General features: G+C 41.0%; 1 protein-coding gene across 2 annotated transcripts in view; it reads left to right on the top strand.

Annotated features, from left to right (window-relative positions):
• Nucleotides 1-14244, top strand: part of grin1b (glutamate receptor, ionotropic, N-methyl D-aspartate 1b) — a 72446-nt gene that overhangs the window by 17762 nt on the left and 40440 nt on the right. The window contains exons 5-11 of one of the 2 annotated variants that reach the window (XM_060906726.1): nucleotides 644-741; nucleotides 5847-5968; nucleotides 8111-8285; nucleotides 11675-11819; nucleotides 11914-12000; nucleotides 12097-12241; nucleotides 12986-12994. In XM_060906726.1, coding sequence (XP_060762709.1) covers nucleotides 644-741; nucleotides 5847-5968; nucleotides 8111-8285; nucleotides 11675-11819; nucleotides 11914-12000; nucleotides 12097-12241; nucleotides 12986-12994 — 781 coding nt within the window. The remainder of the gene's footprint in view (nucleotides 1-643; nucleotides 742-5846; nucleotides 5969-8110; nucleotides 8286-11674; nucleotides 11820-11913; nucleotides 12001-12096; nucleotides 12242-12985; nucleotides 12995-14244) is intronic. The other variant, XM_060906725.1, reaches the window with a different exon arrangement.

Below are 14244 nucleotides of genomic sequence, written 5' to 3'. Positions count from 1 at the left end.
AGAATGGGTTATTTTTTTCTTTCTTTCTTATGATTTAATTTTTATTTGAAAACGTATAATTTCAACAACAGAATCGCTCCCTTTACCTCCCACTTTTTTATTTTTGTGTAAAGGAATTGCATGTACTGAAGCCAGCAAGATTTGCAAGTCTATTCTTTTGACACAGTGCGTGGAGATCTGGTCGTGTGGGACAGGCACAATCCAGATGTTACTCCCACCTTTCTGCAGCATTACTGCCTTTTGGTTGTTATTTTGTTGGTTTTACTTTTTACTTTTGGGAAAGAAGCCACCATGACCACCCTGCCCCCTTTCCTCCACCCAGTTTTTGTTTTCCGGTTGCATCAATCTTCTTCTCCCTGTTCCTCTAACATGCACGCTGTTCTTTGGAGTCTTGTTTCCCTTCAGTTTGCATGCGAAAACAATGCAAAACTATTTTTTCCTCCTCCAAGCTTACTTTTTTTTTCAGTTTAATCAGATTGTCACGGAAACCTTTTTTTAATCCATTTTTTTTTATTCCCTTCAAAAAAAAAGAGAAAAAATGTGAGAGAAAGAAAAAAGAAAGATGTGAGAACGCTGAACAGAGCATGGTTCAGATTGGTGATGATGAGGCAACGTCTTGACTGATGTTGTGTCCCAATCCCAGGCAGAGAAAGTGCTCTTGTTCAGCCAAGACACAAACCTGACTGCACTGCTCCAGGAGGCCAGAGAGCTGGAGGCCAGAGTCATCATTCTATCTGCCAGGTGAGATCATACGATCCTCCTGACGCATTATCGACACTGTCAATGTTGTTAGAGAGTGTAGAATAGGGTGCATCAGTTGCCCTCACTTTCATAAAATCTGATGCATTTTTGTTTGGGTGTTCCTTTTTACCAATAAAGACATCCTGTAAAATTTTTTGACCATATTCAAAAGTCTAATGGTGGCACCATGAGGTTCATTTTTTTTTTTTTTTTGCCAAAAAACGCTTATTTTATGTTTTCGCGTAAGGTTTGAATCACAATGTTGGACTCCATTTATTGATTTCTTGTGACCCAGAGATCATGTTAAGAACCTTTGAAGGGATTGAGAAGCATTAATGTGATTCATAATACATTTGTATTGTTTAAAAGTAGTTGAACAATGATTCAATGAACAGCTAAAACTCAAACTGTGCTTGATAATATATTTAGAATATGTACTAAAAATGTGTATCTAAGATATTTGGTATACTTTATAAGCTGCCATAATGTTTCATGAAAAGTGATCGAAATTTTGTCATAAAAGTCATAAAATAGCAGCTTTTTCCATAACTTTGAGCTCCTGGTGCCACCATTAAACTTTAGAATTTTGTCAAAATATTTCACCCAGTGTGTTTTCTTACCAAAAGGAACATAAAAACAAAAATGCATCATGATCGGAGGAACTTTTTATTTTTAGGGGGCAACTGATGCACCCTAGTGTAGAAACAACCATCCAGCTGAGAGCAAAGGTTTATTGGACAAAAGGATTTATCTTTTTTTTTTAAAAATGGGAGTCCAAGATGTTAAAAATCCAGATCTGATGTGAAAAAGGCAATGTATGACATCTGATAGTGTTATATCAGCTCCACTTACCTCCCACTTTATTAGAAACACTAACCCCTAACCCCTGACTACGCATTGCTTGTTTACTGCAATGCGTTATGGGTGATACCTGGTGTCAGCTCTGCTCCAGCATATTGTTTACTTTTACCTTTGTTAAACACTGCATTGCTCTGTCTAACTGGTTGTAACCATGCCTGACTTGAATTGCTGTATGCCTAGCTGTGTCTTCACAACAAACAGAACACCTAATTTGAGCTTTTATCAGCTGCCAGTCGAGAAGAAATGGATAAGTTTAATCCGCAACGAAAATCTTCAAACTGAACTGAAACGGACAAGTGTTTGTAGCTTACATTTCTCTGGTGGGAAAAAGACGTACTTAAACTGTGGCCCAGCAATATTTCCATGGTCTGTGGAATGGCCTTCGGTTATAGAAGACTAGCAGGTTACCCGGCGTTGCCTGGGTTTTGCAAAATTCTGGGTTGCCCCCAGACTTCCATGTCAAATTTGGTGAAGCTCCATCAAGAAATGGTGATGTTAACCCAAGACAAACAAAAATCCAAACATCCACCACCGAGGGGCCCACTGGGGACCCCCTGGGGCCCAAAAACAGAATTTCTGAGTTCTGACAAATTGTGGCTATCTCCTGTACCTGTGTGCCAAATTTAGTGAAGCTCTGTCAAGAGTTTGTGTTGATAAATGTAATGTGAAAGGCATTGGATGTTGTGCCCCCCAGGGACCTCACTGGGGCCCGTACATGAATTTTGTTTATATCTGCAAAATTCCGGGTCATCCCCGGACCTACTTGCCAAATTTGGTGAAAATCCGTCGAGAAATGGCAACATTAGCTCAAGACAAACAAACAAACAAACTTTGCCACTTGTTATATAGATTATAATTATATTATATAACAATTGACACTGTTTATCGTCTGAAACTAGCGATATTCCAAAGCCTGTAAAACACAGAAGCATTCTTCGGCCTTTGCCTCTCAACGTACCGAAGCGCTCGGCAGCCGAACGAGCCTGTCGGACTGATAAAACTCCCAAACCATGAAGGGTTCTCTTTTGGGTATAATGTATAATGTTCAGTGCACCTCATTAGCGGTGTTTATTGAAGTAAATGCATTTATACTAAACATGACACAGCAGATCAGCGGGCTTCCAAAGATTTTTTTTGTAATGTTTCCTGATATCAAGTTTTATTTACCTAATCACTCATTTATATGTAAATGTTTTGATAAGACATTCTGAGATTTGATGTTGTTGTACAGTGTGGTAGACTCGGTCAATCTTTAGGTTGTACGAATTCATCACTTATGTCTTACCTTCTCACCAAGCTTGATTTGGATTCAGATTTTCCTCCTGTAAACCCTCGACATGTTAACCACCTCTTTAAATCACCAATTTCATTGTCTTCCATGACAGAGCACGGCAAAATCACTCCTCTCATATTGCTCTCACGTAAAATTAATCTAACATCTGCTATATCGCCCAACTACCGACCCTGGGTATCCCCCATAATGCATTGCGATAAACAAGTGACGACGAAGTTATGCTTGGAGGTTATTATCTAATGAGCCAATCGTGTAGCAGCATGGCAGTCATGTAGATACATGTCAAGAGCTTTGCTTCCTTGCTTCCGGTCGATGTCATTTGTTTTGACAGCGAGACAACCGATGCCAAACCATTCTGTCTTTCATGCAGGTTTCTAATTCACTGACGTTGTTGATGTTAGTGTCGCAGAGAAGAGTGTCTATGAAAGTTGATGGTGGTCGTCTTCTCTCAGTGTAGCCATGACTTGGTAGCCAGGTAAACGTCAGGTGTGCAGGAGATGACGTGTTGTGGAATGTATGACCAGTAAGTTTAAGACGTCGTTCCCTGACAACTTCCAAAATTCTGCTCAAGCTGCCGTAAAGTGTTGTGTTATTAACGCTGTCTATCCAGTTGATGTTGGACACCATTCTTAGCATGCATGTACTGTATATGTGCCATTGAGTGATTTTTCCTCTTGTTGTCCTCGTGGCCAGCTGACACAACCATAGAATAGGATGGCTTCTGTTGTTGCATGAAATAGTTGTAGCTTGATTGAATTCGAAAGGTCGCTCGTCCACACTTTCTTCATTTCATGTAGTGGTTAGTTAGCACTGTCGCCTCACAACAAGAAGGTTCTGGGTTCGAGCCCGGTGGCCAACGGGTGCCTTTCAGTGTTGAGTTTGCATGTTCTTCCCCATGTCTGTGTGGGTTTCCTCCTGGTGCTCTGGTTTCCCCTACAGTCCAGAGACATGCAGGTTAGGTTAATTGGTGGCTCTAAAATTGACTGTAGGTGTGAATGTGAGTATGAATGGTTGTTTGTCTCTATGTGTCAGCCTTGTGATGATCTGGCGACTTGTCCATGGTGTACTCTGCCTCTTGCCCATAGTCAGCTGGGATAGACTCCAGCTTGCCTGTGACCTTGCACAGGATAAGCGGTTATGGATAATGGATGGATGGATTTCCAAGCTAGTGCGTTCCTAGTATAAATATCCTTTTCTTTGTCACATCAGTTTCAAAGATATTTAAAACCTTGGTCACCAGACTCATCAGACGCTTGTTTGATTTCTTTATCATCAAGATTGTCGAGGGTTTCGACATCTACATTGAAAAACAAGAGCTTCGGTTAATGTTTACGTCAAGCACCAGAATGGGAAACGAAAACTTGATCTTAGTGACAGTGGAATGTTTGCTCGTGCCAGAAGGGTTGGTTTGAGCACAAAACAGTCTCTCGACTTGATGCAGACTGGTGCAAAAAACAAAAAAACACCCAGTGAACAGCGGTTCTGTAGGCAGAAATCTGAGCGACATCAGATGAGAATGGACAGACTGGTTGAAGCTGACAGGAAGTTTACAGTAACTTAAATAACCACTCTTTACAACCATGTTGAGCAGAAATGAGCAGCATCTCAGAATGCACAACACGCTGAACCTTGTAAAACATGTATTTGGCTACAACAGTAGACGATAACATCAACTTCCACTCCTGTCAGCCAAGATCAAGACTCTGAGGCTACAGCTCAGCAAAACAGGACAGTTTGGAAAGCAGATTAGAGATTAGTGAGATTTATGCCCGTTCTTATGTTTAATGTGAACGTGATTGGCTGATTGGATAATTGCATGATGAACAGGTATCCAGATACTCCTAAATTAAATTGGACAGTGAGAGTATCTTGAATTATTCTGTCCACGTTCACCGGATATGAGCAATCGTGCACTATGATTGGCTACTCTACTATTAGGACATCAGCTCATATACACCATGAGTAAAGAAAAACAAAATGGTGGCGCATTTTGCTGAACCAACCAAGAACGAAACAGAAACTCTATTGGAAAACAAAACCCCCCAAAATACAAAAAAAAAGCACCAAAATATGGAATAAAAGTATTTGATAGTGAGAACGTATCCTTTTTTCAAGAATTATTATTATTATCGTATTTTTTCACAAATTGCTCCTGTCGTTTCGCCAGTTTGTTTACGTTCTAAGCGGAAATTATTTTGTTGTATGTTTTGTGTAAAGTTTTAATTTATCGAATTTGTAAAAAAATAAAAATAAAAATGCTCTGTTTCTCAAAATCCAGTGAATGTGGATAGAATAAAACAGTTATTCCACTCAATCTCATCATATATGGCTGGATTTCGTGGAATAACTGTTAACTAGAATGTGCAAATGAGAGGATTAAAAAGCTGCTCAGATGATAGAAGACATTGACGTTGTTAGAGAATAATTATATTGCATTCAGAAAAAAAAGACATTTTATTTTGCAATTTGTCCTTCGAAAGAAAAACCAAACATACTAAATGTCTTATTGATGTCAATTAAAATTTTTGTCCTCTTTATTTTATCTGAAGGGTATACAAACTTTTGCACCACAACTGCATTGCATATAAGAAGTCCTCTTATTTGTATATGAATGTAAAGTCGAGTAGACTGTTAATCAAAGTTATTATTATTATTATTATTATTGTGGTATAATTTGTTTTCTGGTGTGTTTTAATGATTCTCAGCACAACACTTGCAAATGCCAGTGATTTGGCAGAGCGTAGACACTTTCACACTACTACACAACACTTTTACCATCTGTGTTATTCACTGATACCATCTGACATCCATTTTTTGGATCAGTAGGAGATTTTTTTTGTGCAAAATGTCACACTGCATGTGAGAAGGCGCTTCCGGCGTTTGTAGCTCAACCATCAGCTTGATAGCGTTTGGAACAATGTCAGCAGTGAAACTCTCTGTCCAATCACAGCGAGGATGAAGCAGCGGCCATTTACAAAGCAGCTCGCCAGCTCAATATGACCGGCTCTGGTTACGTGTGGCTGGTGGGAGAAAGGGAGATGTCTGGTAAAGCACTGAGTGAAGCTCCAGACGGTACGTACTTTCTCCTCGAACTCCATTCCTCTACTTTATCTCATAGACTATAGACTATATAACTTCTTTGTACTTTGCCACATATAGTGGTGCTTGAAAGTTTGTCAGAGTTTCACACAAGTCCTAAAAGTAGATAAAGAGAACCCAGTTAAACAAATGAGACAAAAATATTATACTTGGCCATTTATTGACTGAGGAAAATGATCCAATATTACATATCTGTGAGTGGCAAAAGTATGTGAACCTCTAGGATTAGCAGTTAATTTGAAGATGAAATTAGAGTCAGGTGTTTTCAATCAATGGGATGACAATCAGGTGTGAGTGGGCACCCTGTTTTATTTAAAGAACAGGGATCTATCAAAGTCTGATCTTCACAACACATGTTTGTGGAAGTGTATCATGGCACGAACAAAGGAGATTTCTGAGGACCTCAGAAAAAGCGTTGTTGATGCTCATCAGGCTGGAAAAGGTTACAAAACCATCTCTAAAGAGTTTGGACTCCACCAATCCACAGTCAGACAGATTGTGTACAAATGGAGGAAATTCAAGACCATTGTTACCCTCCTCAGGAGTGGTCGACCAACAAAGATCACTCCAAGAGCAAGGCATGTAATAGTCGGCGAGGTCACAAAGGACCCCAGGGTAACTTCTAAGCAACTGAAGGCCTCTCTCACATTGGCTAACGTTAATGTTCATGAGTCCACCATCAGGAGAACACTGAACAACAATGGTGTGCATGGCAGGGTTGCAAGGAGAAAGCCACTGCTCTCCAAAAAATAACATTGCTGCTCGTCTGCAGTTTGCTAAAGATCACGTGGACAAGCAAGAAGGCTATTGGAAAAATGTTTTGTGGACGGATGAGACCAAAATAGAACTTTTTGGTTTAAATGAGAAGCGTTATGTTTGGAGAAAGGAAAACACTGCATTCCAGGATTAGAACCTTATCCCATCTGTGAAACATGGTGGTGGTAGTATCATGGTTTGGGCCTGTTTTACTGCATCTGAGCCAGGACAGCTTGCCATCATTGATGGAACAGTGAATTCTGAATTATACCAGCAAATTCTAAAGGAAAATGTCAGGACATCTGTCCATGAACTGAATCTCAAGAGAAGGTGGGTCATGCAGGAAGACAACGACCCTAAGCACACAAGTCGTTCTACCAAAGAATGTTTAAAGAAGAATAAAGTTCATGTTTTGGAATGGCCAAGTCAAAGTCCTGACCTTAATCCAATCGAAATGTTGTGGAAGGACCTGAAATGAGCAGTTCATGTGAGGTAACCCACCAACATCCCAGAGTTGAAGCTGTTCTGTACGGAGGAATGGGCTAAAATTCCTCCAAGCCGGTGTGCAGGACTGATCAATAGTTACCGCAAATGTTTAGTTGCAGTAATTGCTGCACAAGGGGGTCACACCAGATACTGAAAGCAAAGGTTCACATACTTTTGCCACTCACAGATATGTAATATTGGATCATTTTCCTCAATAAATAAATGACCAAGTATAATATTTTTGTCTCATTTGTTTAACCGCGTTCTCTTTATCTACTTTTAGGACTTGTGTGAAAATCTGATGGTGTTTTAGGTCATATTTATGCAGAAATATAGAAAATTCTAAAGGATTCACAAACTTTCAAGCACCACTGTACATCAGCAAACCAATGTGTGTATGTGTATTATACTTAGATGTGTTTAAACGTTTAAACATGTCTACGTTTAAAGGTTTTAAACCCTGTGACCTTCTTCTTTTCATTGTATTGTGCTCTCTGTCTAACGCTTAATCTCATCTTTTAAGTGTGTTTCCTTTCTTTCCATAGACTACAAAACAATGCAATAGAGAGTTGTGGTAATCTATAAATGATTTCAATGCTCATGCATTTGTTGTGCTTTGAGTTTTATTTATTTATAATAAACGCGCTGTCCGCATTGACGTGCGAACACGATGGTAAGCTACTGTACATTACTGTACATTCCGTATATTACTGTCCCTCCTTCTTCACATCAGTGATATCAGTGTGCACTGTCTACTTCACCCCATTCTATCCTGTCTGCTAATCAAGCTCTCTGCATGTCGCTATTGAAAAAATGCGTCTTACAATTAAAAAAAACAACAACAACCCCTGTGTCGTATCGTCAATTGGGCAGGCTTGCTTGGCCTCCAGCTGATCAACGGCAAGAACGAGTCGGCGCACATCTACGACGCTGTGGCAGTCGTGGCCCAGTCCATCCAAGAGCTCTTTGAGAAGGAAAACATCACCGAACCTCCTAAAGGCTGCGTGGGCAACACCAACATCTGGAAGACTGGCCCGCTTTTCAAACGGTGAGTCATTCAGCGCTGAATCCATTCTCCATCTGCTCCCATACATTACCATACATTACAGCTAGCGGTGAGAATGCTGACAGCTTTCGCACTCTAAATATTGAAGCAAGCAAGTGCCATACCACATGAAGGAGAAATAAGGTTTCATCCAAAAGGTTCCAAACAGCATTTGTGCAAACACCTTGAAGGTATATAATAAGCTTAAATGACTTGATCGTGATTTGTTTTGTTGGTTGGGATGTGAGAAGGATTTGAGACCATGATTTGATTTCAACCCAGTATAGATTAGATTACACTCGGGATGATTGTATTTTTTTAAAATATATTTTTGTAAAGAGAAACATCACACAGTACAGCTTCATGTACGGTAATAGAAACTCATATAAATAGAAACTTTTACAGCTTCCGGTGCCTTCAAGGGGAAAATATATCTCCTTTCTGCTTGCAGAAGAAACTTATTTAATGGAGTTATAAAACAACAGAAGTTTGGGAGAAAGACCACGAATGAAGCTCCACCTTCTTCCAAGTTAACTTTAAATTATATTCTTTTGTGTATATGTTTTTTTTTCACATTATTGAGGTTACTGAGTTCAAACTACTCCCCGTCATATTTCCAACAATACTGTGCCAAAGAAAGGTGAAAATACTATCAACGGCAGTGGCGTGCACAGATAGACACGAGGTGGTACTCAAGCACCTGTCCCTCTGCCCTCTGTCCAAAAAAGTGCCCTTTTGAATTTTTTTTTTTACAGTTTACTGAGGCCAATGTCGACATGATCTTTTAGAAAAGCCGCGGCATTAAAAGCGTGTGTGAAAATAATGTCCCGATGTGTGCCCCCTCCGTACACACACCGGACCTCTGTCTCTCTTGCTCTGTCACGTGAACAAGCGTGCAGTGCATTCAATATGAGGTTGCAGCAGCATAGCGTCCTGGAAGCCACGGCCTTGTCGTAGCGCAGACAACACATCGGGCAGTCAGTCAGCTCTTCCCCTGCCCCACCAGCCAGGTAACACATGAATCGAGTGAAAATGTATTGTTTGCCCTCTAAGCCCAAGCTGTAATTATTTTGTCGTGAAGTAGCCCGTCGCATACAGAAACAACTGCACATAAGTATTATATTTTTTGCTAGACCATTTTCAGATTTAGGAAAACTAAAATTTCTTTTTCTATTTTGTTCAACTAGAGATTCCTGGCAAAGTCAAAAAGCCTTGATGTAATAAATTAACATTAAGTGGTTGTTTTACACCTTTAAAAACTAAAACGGGTCAGTGGCGACCCGAACACAAGAGGAGGGTTAAATCTCAGACTTTTATAATAAGGTGTTCCACATGCGCAAAAAAGTGCCCTTTTTTCCCCCCAGAGCACTTGCCCCCCAAAATGTCTGTGCACGCCACTGATCAACGGAATGATATTTGATCTATATTTGGTGTTTGCATCACTTGCCTTCAGAACTGCACTGAAAGCAATCGCCTGCTAGGTTGTTCCGAGCATCATTGAGAATGTGCCACAGTTCCTCCACAGACTTTGGCTTTCTCTTCTGTCTCTGCAGGTTAAAAAAAAAAAAAGACCAGCTTCCATGAGGATGAAATCACGGCCCTGTGGAAGCCATACCATCTGTTGCGAAACATGTTGTTATTTTATCTCAAGGCAATTCTTTCTAGATGGAAAGGAAATGTGTATCAACGTAAAATTTGTAATGATACATTCATGCAGAAGAATATTAACAAGGGTTGAATCAATTAAGGGTGGATTAAATCCTTTTTGCACGATACTGTATGTGCACATTGGGAATGCACAGCTTTTATCAATGCTACATTCAGACAGGGGTGGCTCACTGTGTAGCTGTTGATGGATATTTAACAGTTATTCCACAAAATCCAGTCGTACATGAGCTGATAGCCGATGAGGCGCGTAGCACCGAGTTGGCTATAAGCCATGTATGATGAGATTGAGTGGAATAACTGTTTTATTCTATCCACATTCATTGGATTTTGAGAAATGGAGCATTTTTAGTTTTAATTTTTGCAAATTCGATAAATGAAAATTTTATACAAAATGCCTGACAAAATCATTTCTGCTTAGAATGTAAACAAACCGGCAAAACGACAGGAGCAATTTGTGAAAAATGCCGTAATAATAATAATAATAATAATAAGTGTGAATGGTTGTTTGCCTCTATGTGTTAGCCCTGCGATGACCTAGCGACTTGTCCAGGGTGTACCCCGCCTCTCGCCCATAGTCAGCTGGGATAGGTTCCAACTTGCCTGCGACCCTGTAGGACAGGATAAGCGGCTAAAGATAATGGATGGATGGATGGATGGATCATTAATAATAATAATTATAATTCTTGAAAAATAAAAAAGATATGTTCTTACCATCAAATACCTTTATTCCGTATTTTGTTGCTTTTTTTTTTATTTTTGGGTTTTTTTTTCTTCTTCTTTAGGGTTTTTTGGCAGTTGGCAAACCAAATTAAAGGTGCATTACTGCCACCGACTGGGCTGGAGAGTGGAACAGGAGATATGGGGGGGGATAAAAAGCTATAGTCTTTTAGCTGTTTCTGTTTCTTTTAAATTCTTGACAACAATTTTGGGGGTTTTGTTTTCGACTAGAGTTTTTATTTCGTCCTCGGTTGGTTCAGCAACACACTCTGCCATTTTGTTTTTCTCTACTCACAGTATATGAGATGATCGCCTAGTAGTAGAGTAGCCAATCAGAGCACACGATTGCTCATATCCGGTGAACATGGACAGAATAATTCGAGATACTCTCACTGTCCAATTTAATTTAGGAGCATCTGGATACCTGTTCATCATGCAATTATCCAATCAGCCAATCACGTTCACATTAAACATAAGAACGGGCATAAATCTCACTAATCTCTAATCTGCTTTCCAAACTGTCCTGTTTTGCTGAGCTGTAGCCTCAGAGTCTTGATCTTGGCTGACAGGAGTGGAAGTTGATGTTATCGTCTACTGTTGTAGCCAAATCCAAATTTTACAAGTTTCAGCATGTTGTGCATTCTGAGATGCTGCTCATTTCTCTCTGCCATTTTGTTTTTCTCTACTCACGGTATATGAGATGATAGCCTAGTAGTAGAGTAGCCAATCAGAGCACATGATTGCTCATATCCAGTGAATGTGGATAGAATAGTACATTTTAGCCCTTCCGTCTAATATCACACCCACAGTCCCTGAGTATCTCTATTCATTTCATCCTTTTCTGTGTGTTGTAAGCATACATGCTTCCTTCCCCCATCATGTTGCACTATTCTCCATCTTGCAATATGCATCCACCCTGAGTGTCATTCTTCACTGTCATAAATGTGGAGAGAGAGCAATGGTAATGGCTGACGTAATCTCTCACTCAACCCCCTCCAATGTGCTAGAGTACTGATGTCATCCAAGTATCCAGATGGTCTCACAGGCCGTGTGGAGTTTAATGATGACGGAGACAGGAGGTTCGCCCACTACAGCATCCTCAACTACCAGAAGACCCGGTTGGTCCAAGTGGGCGTCTATAATGGCTCGCAAGTACGCCTTAAACAATAACGTACCACAGTTTGTCATGTACAAGAAATAAGGCTATCTGAAATGCTAAATACATCTGATACTGATCAACTTACAGGTCATGATGAACACACAGAGGAAGATCATTTGGCCAGGAGGAGACACTGAGAAGCCAAGAGGCTATCAGATGTCAACAAGATTGAAGGTGCTTAGTGTTGATTATTTTTCACTTCATTCCTGACAGATTTTTTTCTCATTTATGCTGGGATGTCCTGAAATGTTACCTTTGATGTCATTAAAGATTGTCACGATTCATCAAGAGCCCTTCGTGTACGTGAAACCAACACTGCGAGATGGGACGTGTAAAGAGGAATACACTGTGAACGGAGTCCTGATCAAAAAAGTGATCTGCACTGGGCCCAATGAGACAATTCCTGGTAATGGAAGTTGCTATGAAAGAAAAAGTGGAGCGCAAAAGTTTTGCATCACCTTAGAAAAGCGTTCAACCTATTTTGAGGAGAATGCGCATTCAAATGTGGTCAGGAATCATGAAATTTCAAAATTGGCTGTGCTCTCTTGATGGGAAGGATGGTATCTCTGTCAGTCACAGCAACACTAGCCAAACATAGGCATCTGTGAACTCATGTATGCAGAAGAGGGTAGATAGCACCTTCCTTTAAGTGTCTTATGCTGCCCTGTGATGCTGCATGAGCAGCAAAAAAATGGGGAGGATTGTTTCACATCTCTTGGCGGAAAGAAAAATGTGTTTGTTCCGCCGTCCTCATTTGATAGTCGTCATGCAATGGGGAAAGTGAGCTCATGGGTAGATGTTGGCAAGACATCAGGAGAAAATGGGTGGAAAAAAGAAAAAATATATAGTCAGCTAATATCTGCTAATATGCACGATATGGCCAAATGCTTGTAGACACCTGACCATCACATGCATATGTACTTGTTGATCATCCCATTCCAGATTTTAGTTCCCCTTTGCTGTTATAAATACCTCCACTTTTCTAGGAAGGCTTTCCACAAGATTTTGTAACATGGCTGTGGGAATTTGTCCATTCAACCAAAAGAGCATTAATGAGGTCAGGCACTGATGTTAGGTGAGGAGACCTGGGGTGCATCTGGCGATTCAGTTCATCCTAAAGGTGTTCAGTGGGGTTGAGTTCAGTCAGGGCTCGGTTCAGGACACTCGAGTTCTTCCACTCCAACTTTGCCAAACTATGTCTTCATGGAGCTTGCTTTGTGCACAGGGGCATTGTCATGCTAGAACAGATTTGGGCATCTTAGTTCTAGTGAATGGAAATTGGAATACAGTGGTTAAGATGTTGGACTTCTTCAGATTGGAAGGTCATGAGTTCAAATCCCAGCCCAGCCAAGCTGCCATTGCTGGACCCTTGAACAAAGCCCTTAACCCACAACAGATCAGTTGTATAAATGAGATGAATGCAATTTGCTTGGGATAAGTGCCATAAATGTCGGCAGCGGTGGCTGTCCATAGCTAGCGATGATGACTGCTTCATTAGGATCTGCAGAAATACAGATGGGCCGCGAGGCCCGCACCAGAGTGACACGGCTGCCATGGAATGCCTGGGCTCATGAGCTCTTGCATACTATTCTCCTCTCTTAGCGAAGCACCTTGCACAGTAAAGTAAGACAAATGATGTTATGCCCCCATCGTGTTGTCTCTCTGGACCTCTAGACCTGATGCCAAGTGGTGCACAAAAAGTGCCACAGACCTGACGGGTATGGAAGTTGTCCCGCAGTGACAACTGACTTGCCGAGTGATGCCATCTGTTGGCCATTTGAGTAGCTCTTCCACATGCCATCTGGTGGTGTGCCATTGACCCTATTGGGTTCATTTGCCACATTGCACCGAAAAGCACCCTGCTACCAGCACCTTATTGGTAATGTACTATTTAATCCATCGCTGGAACCCAGGCAGGTGCTACCACTCTGGGCCAGAGCAGACCTGGGAGCAATGGTGATTAAGGGGTAAATCCACTTTCCCCACTACTCAAGTTCTCCTGGACCTGAGACTCACCACCGGTTGCAGTTTAAAGTCACACCCAAGACTAAAAGAATAGAAATAAATGTAAACTTCAATGCCATAAATGTAAACTCACAGCATACAAAGACATCCTATACAAATGTGCTTCTAACATTGGAACAACAACAAGCCGTTATTTATCACACATACACTCAAGCACAGACTTGAGCGCACAGTGAAATGTCTCCTCTGCATTTAACCCAACTGAAGCAGTGAACACACACAAGTGAGCAAAGAGCACACACACATACCCAGAGCAGTGGGCAGCTATGCTACAGCACCCAGGGAGCAGTTGGGGGTAAGGCCTTGCTCAGGGACACTTCAGTCCAACCTTCAGGCTGCCCCATGTTAACCTCACCACATGTCTTTAGACTGTGGGGGAAACCGGAGCAACCA

The sequence above is a fragment of the Neoarius graeffei genome, chromosome 24 (genome assembly GCF_027579695.1).
Source record: "Neoarius graeffei isolate fNeoGra1 chromosome 24, fNeoGra1.pri, whole genome shotgun sequence".
In the NCBI taxonomy this organism is placed as follows: domain Eukaryota; kingdom Metazoa; phylum Chordata; class Actinopteri; order Siluriformes; family Ariidae; genus Neoarius; species Neoarius graeffei.
The sequence above is the reverse complement of the archived record's forward strand: the minus strand, read 5'-3'. Positions and strand labels throughout refer to the sequence as shown.